The sequence below is a fragment of the Solanum verrucosum genome, unplaced genomic scaffold, assembly GCF_900185275.1.
Source record: "Solanum verrucosum unplaced genomic scaffold, falcon-dt-bn FXZP01000253.1, whole genome shotgun sequence".
Lineage (NCBI taxonomy): Eukaryota > Viridiplantae > Streptophyta > Magnoliopsida > Solanales > Solanaceae > Solanum > Solanum verrucosum.
The window spans coordinates 874,215-884,078 of NW_026019984.1; the positions used below are offsets into that span (position 1 = coordinate 874,215).

The following is a 9,864-nucleotide window of genomic DNA, read 5'->3' on the forward strand; positions in this document are numbered from 1 at the left end:
TTAAAAGTTTAAGATCACTCACCTTCTTAACCATTCTTATAAATTACCTTCTGCCTCAATTGATTCAGAATCGCACCATGTAAAATCCATTAAAAGAGTACTTCTTATAAAATAATTTTATTTATTTACAAAACTTGAACCCAAAACATATCATTAAAAATAAAAATTCATATTCCACCACACCACATTCAAAAATACAATATTAATACTACACTAGTAAAGAAGTAAAAAAAAAAACAAAAAACAAAGGTGGGATTTTGAATGATAAAGAGAATAAGGTGCTGACTTAATTAAAAGCAATGACAGAAACTCACGGACTATTTCACTTCATTTCTGATAATATTATATGGTACACTCAAAAAGAACAACCACCTCATCAACTCAAAAGAGTACTATACTTTTCGATCCGTCTCAATTTATATGATATATTTTTTTTTAAGTCCATCTCAAAAATTAATAAATAATTTGATTTTAAAATACTCATAATGAGATGATTTATAAATATGTAATAATTTTTATAAGAAAATCACAGTTTTAAAAACTTTTTTCTATTTTTCTTAAATTCATTCCTAGCTAATCAATTTTGAGTTGAGGATCTATAAGATATAATATTTCTACCCAATTCCCAAAAGGTAGGAATAAGGTTGTTCGGTATACATTTTACCTTCTTCAAACTCTATTTGTGAAATTACACTAAATATATTATTGTTATTATTATTTGTTATCAATCAAGTATCATCACATAAATTGCGACGGACGAAGGGAGTACTTTCCTTCTTAACAATGAGCTGTGTGAACACTTAAATTTGCCACCTTTGTTAACAATTCACGAGCCTATTTATACTTCTATTTTCCTTTTTTCTCTCTCTCCAAAACAATATAATATAAACTCCTTTTTTCCTTTTCCCACTTATATTCCTCTCAAAATGACTACTACTACTACTACAACTTCTCTTTTATTCCTTAAAAAACTTGTCTTTTTTTACCTTATTTTCCTATCTTGTTTGAATAATGTAACGAGTATTCGCGAGTTATCCAGTACCAGTGCTAGAATCGAGCCATCGAGTAGTACATCGATGGTTGACGGAACGTCAAATGTGTTGATGAAACCTCAAAGGAACCATAATAAAGGTCCTATTTTTCATGGAAAAGAAGTGAGGGATTGTTTGCCTAAGGGATTTAGGCATGCTTCTGCACCTAGTAGGTATGTTAATTATCATATTTTGGGTTCAATTGGATGTTCACAAGGCAAAAATATCAAGAAATTACCTTAGTACTCCAAAATAATATATGAGACGATATCTATCTCATCTATTATAAACTCGATCTTTTCAAATGGTACGAGAATATGTGGTGCTCAACATGTCTGGAAGTATAGGAGAACGTTCGTTTGATGATATTATTTCGAGTATTTTGCGTGTACATGCAAGGTTGAATATCTAGATCTTTATTTTTTTGTTGTTGTTTGTTTGATCAATGGATCGAGAGAATATATAGTACTATGATTTTTGTTAGTTTGTTTTTATTACAAGATATTTTGTAATGCCCGAGCATATAATAAAGATGAAGAAGATTTCATTATAAATCCACTTTTTTGCTTCTTTTTAAAAAAAAAAAAAAAAAATCCTTTGCCCTTCTCTTGTCTTCAGAGAAGAGTGGATGTATATGCATGGGGGATGTCCCTTTTATTGTACGAGTTCATCAGAATTCAGTAATTTTGGTTCAAACCTTTTATATTTGTTTTACAAATTCATTGCGTATTGATAACACTTCAAACTTATTTACCAGAACCACAACTTGTTTCTATTGAGTACCTAAACATGTGATAAAGTATTCTTATGAAACATATTCGATTCAAATTTTAATTTTTTTTGTTGCGTGTGTTTTTAAATTCCAATAACCTAGATAATAAGTTAACTACTTAAAATAATTTTAGAAACCAGAATAATATTTCCTAATGGTATGGTAAGAGTGATCAGATTTAGAATTTTAAATCAATGAATACATAGTCAGTACCGGTCAAGTCAGCCTGATGTAAAATCATCTTTGTTAGGGAGCGTTTCAAATCCAATATGAATTTTCTGGCGCAAATTCAAATTTAGTAATAACTCGTTGGAGAGAATACTGCACACCGAGTGGAAAAAACTAATTAAAAAAACATTCTCTATCCTGTTTTTTACTATGAAATAATCACGAGATAAATGGAATGGGACCACCATAGAGTTACTGATTTACCAGTGGAGACAGAGACTATTCAATTTCTATTAAATTGTCGTTCATTATTATACTATATACTCATAAATAATAGAAAGAAAAAAATCAAATGTCAAAAGGGAAAGTTGGAGCTATAAATCGCATATCTAATTCAGTTGGATGGTAATAAAGAAAAATAATAATATAGTAGTTTGGTGACAAATAAAAGGAAATTAATGTAAACAAGTTAGTTGGACATTATGTATGGAGAGTGACTTGTGTTGACAAGTTTTTCCGACATCAAAAGATTCATATAATTTATTTTAACTAATCTAAAATCGACATATAGTTGAACTACTTTAAAAAATTTGGTATAATATATTGATAGACTCCACTTTTATCTTGACATCAACTGACAACTAAACACCTTAAGTTTGAAAATGCACATCTACCTACTTTAACTTGATTTAAGTTGATCATGTAAATATTTCAACTTTGAGAATGCATATCAAGATCGAATGTAGTACCCCTAAAAATTCCTAGACTAGATGTGCATTTTTAAAGTTAAAGTGTTCAGGGACAAAATTAGTAGCCTGCATACAGGTTCGGCCAAACTCGATAAAATTTGCTCAAAACAATATGTTGGTGTTAATAAATCCATTAAATATGTAGAAATACTAAATTTAAAATTCAATTATTATCACTCAAGGGCAGCGCTATGCTTTTTTTTTCCCTTAAGCCCTTATATAAAAGGGTTGATAGCAAATCTAACTCTGAAAAAAAACATATATTGAACTCATTTGTTACTTTGGAAATTTCTATTTACCTTCTCTTTGGTCATTCTCAGAAAAGGCTGCAATTCATGCTTGTTAACAAGAAATGCCTCGATTTTTTAACCCACTAAATGTACACACAAGGAAGAACAAGAAACCATACAAGTTACAACTAGGCTATTTAAACCTGCGCATCAAATTCAAAAAAATATTCGCCAGGACATAAGTAAGTGTAAACTGTAGCTTTAAATTATCTTAACGTTCTAAAAAGTCAAAACCCGAGATCCAGAATCAAGTACTAGGTTCCGATATTCGAGTTTAACCCGGGAAGTAGGAGATTTGCAGTAAAATAACAAGGAAAAACTAGAACTTCAGCTATATAGGTCATCGTCATCGGCTGCAGCATTAGAAGTTGCAAATGGGTCAGCTGCAGCAGTCCCGCCACTACTAGCCTCTGCAAACCGAAATTCTGTTCCAAAACCTCTAGACTGCTGTAATGTCTGAGCAAATGCCTGGTATTTGCGTATATCAGCATCACTGACACTTCGGCGTGCATACTTCATAGACTCCTCAAAATGAGCAGGCTTGATCTCTGGTACTTCATCAACATCCTCATCCATCGAATCAGGATTCTCCTGTCTTCTCTTCTCCCTTTCTATATCCTGCAATTAGAAAAAATGACAGATTTAGGATGAAGAAAACCAATAACTCGAAATTGAGAAAACAGAGATTGGCAACAATTGCAAACATGGAGTTTAGAGACCATGCCGCGCACACCTAAATTGAAGTTTACTGTTTTGTAGGTCGTTAAATTTTGAAGACAACAATGGCCCAGGGCGCCATCATGAAAAATTAATGAATTCATGGGAAAATTAACAGTCATACAGAGAACAGCATATCCCTCTTAGCATGACAACAAAAAAGTAACCAGACCTTGACAATCAATCACTATGTAACCAAAAGCATGCAAGACAGGGGTTGTAGAACAAGTTCATTTTAAGAAGCTTCTGAGGTTCAAAAGTATAAAAAGAAAAAATCAAAGCAGTAAAAGAGGATGAAGTGTGTACTTTCTCGATGTTCTCCCTTATGGCATATTTGCAGGCTCGTTGACAAATCTCAGTGATATCAGCCCCACTAAATCCCTGAGTATGTTTGGCGAGAGCTCTCAGATCAATATCCTTTGATAAGGGGGATTTTCTGAGACATGCCTTGAAAATCTGATGGCGTGAATCTTCATCTGGCAGAGGAATATAAATTAACTGGTCAAGACGGCCAGGTCGAAGAAGTGCAGGGTCAATTATATCAGGCCTGTTTGTGGCCCCAATTATAAAAACAGTCTTCTTTGCATTCATGCCATCCATTTCAGTCAGAAGTTGGTTCAAAACACGATCAGCTGCTCCTCCAGCATCTCCACTGCTGCTTCCCCTCTGCAATTGTATAGAGCACCATTTCTTGTAAGTAGTTGTATGAGGTAAACTTAATTCGTGTTATCATGTTTCCGTACTATATTATACTTTTAAATCTATCTGATTGCTAGATCAGGATGTGAATGATCTTGAATCCAGTAAACAAATTAAAATGTTAACATGTGTTCATACAACTGAATTTAAACTACTTATCTTACCTGAGTAGCAATAGAGTCAAGTTCATCAAAGAAGAGGACGCAAGGTGCAGATTGTCTCGCTTTATCGAAAATTTCACGAACATTCGCCTCACTCTCTCCAAACCACATGGTGAGCAGTTCAGGTCCTTTGACACTGATAAAATTGGCTTGACATTCATTTGCAATTGCCTTGGCAAGTAGGGTTTTCCCACATCCTGGGGGGCCATAGAAAAGTACACCTTTTGAAGGTGACATACCAAACTTCTCAAACTTCTCTGGGTGTTCCACTGGATATTGAACAGTCTACATAAAATAAAACAAGAGCAATAATCAACATCTCTTAAAACAAGTAACTTATGTGGGACATAAGTATACATCAAGACCATTATATTGAATGACATTACCTCTTGAAGCTCTCGCTTGACATTTTCAAGGCCTCCAATGTCTTGCCATGAGACATTAGGCACTTCAACCACCTGCAAAAGAGTTTCAGAGACAATGAGTTTGTGCCCCAAAAATAGTAATGCACATCTTACGTCAGGAACCACATAGATAAGACAAGAGACCATAATTTGCAATCGAAATTGCCACTCTAAAAAGGTATCCTGACACTCTCACACTTGGTTGTGATGGGTTACTTACTGTTTCACGCAATGCAGACGGATTGCTTGTACCGAGAGCAGTTTGGAAGTGCTCATTTGTTACAGCCATTGAGTTCAACACCTCAGCATCAATAGTGTCATCTTCCAGATCAATGACATCCATCTTCTCCCTAATGCACTGAAGTGCAGCTTCAGTGCAAAGAGCAGCAAGATCTGCCCCAACATAACCATGTGTATCTTTCCCAATTCTTTCCAAATCGACCTGCAAAATAGAGTAATCATCATTATGTTACCGTATAAAGTTGCTCCCAAAGAAACCAAGTTTGGCAAGTGGACCTTACTTCTTCCGCAAGCTTCATATTCTTGGTATGAATGCGAAGAACTTCAAGACGCCCAACTTCGTCTGGAACACCAATGTCTATTTCTCTATCAAACCTACCAAACCTTCTCAGTGCTGGATCAATGCTGTTTGGACGGTTGGTAGCTCCCATCACTATAACATGAGCGCGAGATTTCAGTCCATCCATCAGAGTTAAGAGTTGTGAGACAATCCTCCTTTCAACTTCACCATGTGTCTTCTCTCGCTTGGGAGCAATTGAATCAATTTCATCAATAAATATAATAGAAGGAGCATTCTTTTCAGCCTCTTCAAATGCCTTTCTGAGATTACTTTCACTCTCTCCAGCCAATTTGGACATGATTTCAGGCCCATTAATGCAAAAGAAAAATGCACCTGTTTCATTAGCAACAGCTCTGGCTATCAAAGTCTTTCCGGAACCAGGGGGTCCATAAAGTAAAATTCCCTTTGGTGGTTTCACACCAATGGATTTGAAAAGTTGAGGATGCCTCAATGGTAGTTCCACCAGTTCACGAATCTGGGCCATCTGTTTTCTCACACCACCCACATCATCATAGCCAACTTCATCAAGCCTCTCCTCATCCTCCCTTTTTACAGGCTCACCCTCACAAAAGATTTCAGTGTCTGGAGCGACAACACAATACTCCCCAGGGTCAGTTTCTATGACCTTGAATTCCACACTTCTCATCCCTCCTCTAACAAGAAAATTGTCTCCCTTCCTCAATGGACGATATGCCTCCAAAAAGTAAGCTGCAAGAAGGGCAAAAAGTTTTTAAAAGCTGACACAAATAGATCTTACAGGCAAATAATATTAATGAAATTAGTGAGTAGATGTTGAAGACTGAAAACCAATTAAGGTTGCATTGTCCATGGAGAACCCACCCCAGTTTGACCCTCTTCTTTATGTACCAAATTTCTTCAAATACTCACAGGAGAGGGTGGATCCTATATGAGAAATGCCTATAATACACCATATACAATCTGTGAAGGGATTGTTGGACTTGGCTTTCAAGATACAAATGAATTTCATTCTAAATATATTTACGGGTCAGAGACAACACACAAGCTTAACAAATTGTAGATCCTGCCGCACACAGTTAAGGGAGAACAAAGAAAAGGCAATTGTCAAACAGTAAGCTGTGCTGCTGCAACCATAACTTCAAACTAACGGAATATATCAATCAGGTTTACACTTACGTTTCAGGAATGCATCAAACAAATCCCCTGTGAGACCTTCTATTGTATCATCAATAGGAAGTATGTGGACACGCTTCCCATACTTGACATCTGGACATTGGTGCACTGATACAACATCTCCGAGACGAACCCTCAAATTTGAACGGACTACCTTGTTCATCCTAATCTTTGGCTCATCACATGTTTCATCAGCAAGAGCAATGACAACTGTATCCTTTCTCTTCTTTCCCTGGATAAAAGATACAGCAGAACACAAATTTTGAGTCAACTGAGTTGATAGGAAGAGGAACACACACAGAAATCCAACATGCTGACGTTCATTCCAAGTCCATTTTTAAGTATAACATAATAACAATAAAATCTACGTAACAGGAAAGAAGTAGGTAGAATAAAATCATAAGCATATTTATACATCTTGGCTTCCTGTGCTTCAAACGTCACAACAACAACAAACCTAGTGAAGTCCCCCAAAGCGGGATCTGGTGCTTCAAATGTCACAATATTTCCAAAATAGTACATGTTCTACCATGATTCAGAAGTCCAATGTAAAGATTCAATTATGTCCGTGTCACCAACAGCTTAGAATGATCTGGTTGTTGGAGAAAAACAAACTAGAAAATCAATGACCCTTGATACCCTAAAACAACTCAATCCCCATTCTGTTTGGGACAAGTTAAGTTGTCAAACTCTGAGTGAGCAACGACACCAAATAAGCAATGTAAAACATCAAAAAAAGTTGGAGTCAAAAGGAAAAGAATCTATTGATTTAGTGTAACGGAGGATTTTGAACAGAGTCCACTGCATGAACTATATTCAATGTTTTTCCATCAAAGATGTCAAATACAGACCTTATTTCACAACCTTAACAGCACAAAATCTATAAACACCAACACTATCCTACTTTTAAATCTAAAAGAAGGTTTCCATACCATCCTAATCACCGAGAAATAGCAAAACAGATCCCACTGCATGAACTACTTATTCACTCAATGCTTTCCTATCAAAGATGTAGAATACACAGGGGCGGAGGGGCGGACCTACAGAGAGTTTCGGGTGCTCGAGCACCCATTGACCCCAACAAAAATTTTGTATATATATATATCGAAAATACTGGAAAATGGATTAAAACAACTCGCGAACACCCACTGAACAAACGTCCTATAGGTACTTTGGCTCAGGAGTAAAATTCCAAGGTCATTGATGCCGTAAATTTTTGTTGAAAAAAGCTAACTCAAACTTCTTCATTGTTTTTTTTTTCACTCTTATTTTTGTACATTTTCACTGTTGACTTTTTGCTCAAATTTTTTATTATTTTTAAATTTCCTATTTTTTGTATTTCGTTTACTAACTAAACTATAAAAATATTAGTCAGCTTCTAAAAATATATTTTTTTTGCTAGCACCTTTAAGTTAAAAGGATTTGAACACCCACCACCATCAAATACTGGATCTGCCACTAAGAATACAGACCTTATATCACGACCTCAACAGCACAAAATCTATGAACACTAATACTATCACACTTTCAAATCTAAAATAAGGTTTCTATACTATCCTGATCACCGAAAAAACAACAAACACTCACCGAGAACCTAAACAAACAAGAAATAAGTCATTAGACAGTAAAAACTCTACACAATTAGAGATAGTTCAAACTCGAAACCCTAGAAAATCATCATCAATCCAAAAATCACTAAATAATCATCATAAATTCTGCATAAATTGACCAAAACACCAGAAATACTACAACAGTAAGTTTCAAACTAAAGTTCAAAAACCTTGATGAGAATTGTATCTCCACGAAAAAGCTGAAGTTTCTCCATAGTAGCAGGATGTAAAGCGACGACGGAGTTATCATCATTCACCGTTTCATCTACAATAAGCCTATTCGCAGCTTTCTTCCGCTCCAAAATCGCCGTAGAAAAATCCTTCTTAGCATTTTTTCTGCAAAAAAAATCATAAAAATTGTGAATCGAATTGTAAATCTTACCAAATCGATACTGAATTTCAAAGATGAAGAAGAAGAGAACTCACGAGTCAGATGACTCGGCCTGGTGAGACATTTTTTCGAATCGTTCGCGATCTAGAAAGTTGTGTTAGCACAGAGAAATGGGGAAGAGGAACTGAAAAATACGAGTAGATATTTTTTTCTATTGAGAATTATTTTCCGGGGCTTTATATAAGCGAGAGTTTTTCCTTCTTTTTTTCTTTTTTTCTGTTTTTTGGTTACCTATGTGTATTGGGAAAAGGTATTACTACAAAATATTCTTAAATTTGGACTATTATTTTAATTAGTCTAAGTAGGATTAAGAGTATTTTGATTAGAAATTGAATTACATTAGTGTCCTATTTGATTTAGAGAAACTTTGGAGGGCAGAAAGTTTTTTTTTCTTGTGTAATCACTCTAAAATATTACCATAACCACCAAGAAACAGTTACAAATAGAGACTAGAGAGTACCTATTTTTGATAACATAAGCTAGGCCTCTAACTAAACAAGTAGGGTGTGCATTGATCGGTTCGATTCGGTTTCGTTTTATGTATTATCGGTTTGGTTTATCGGTTTTTGATTTTTAAATATGCTAAATCAATAACAAACCAATAAGATATTCTTTATTGGTTTTCAGTTTATCGGTTTTTGGTCATTAACAGTTCGGTTTTCGGTTCTGCCCAATAAGAAAATGCTCATAAAATAAATATATGATTTCTCACTTCTTTAACAATTTGACACGATACAGTGAGACAATCAAATCAGTTATAAATGTTTTGATATAGTAAAACAAGAAATATAATGAGAAATTGCATCAATAAGAGTAGATGTATGAAGACTATAATAACATGCTACAACCAAAACATAATATGGAATTTTTTATGTGAAGTAGAAGTACTATGACGTGTGAAATGTGTAGACCGTAGTGTAGAGTATTGATATAATGTCTAGTTATGTTAAATTATTAATATTTAATATTTATGAAGGGTATAGTAGTAACTTACTATCGTCTGGGTTATAGGTTTACCCAATAACCCAATACTAAAAATCGATACCAAATCAATAACTCAATAATTTTTTTTATAAAATCATTAAAACTCCGTTAATCCAATAACCCAATAACAATGACTCAATAATAAAAAATTGATTT

General features: G+C 34.6%; 1 protein-coding gene across 1 annotated transcript; it reads right to left on the reverse strand.

Annotated features, from left to right (window-relative positions):
• Positions 1-3,125: 3,125 nt before the first annotated feature.
• Positions 3,126-8,870, reverse strand: LOC125817947 (cell division cycle protein 48 homolog). Its single transcript, XM_049497448.1, has 9 exons — positions 8,760-8,870; positions 8,504-8,669; positions 6,727-6,955; positions 5,513-6,279; positions 5,212-5,433; positions 4,974-5,045; positions 4,591-4,872; positions 4,034-4,393; positions 3,126-3,628 (listed from the first exon to the last, which is right to left on the reverse strand). The coding sequence occupies exons 1-9, from the start codon at positions 8,786-8,788 to the stop codon at positions 3,338-3,340; spliced, it is 2,418 nt and encodes an 805-aa protein (XP_049353405.1). The 5' UTR covers positions 8,789-8,870; the 3' UTR covers positions 3,126-3,337.
• Between the last annotated feature and the right edge of the window lie 994 nt (positions 8,871-9,864).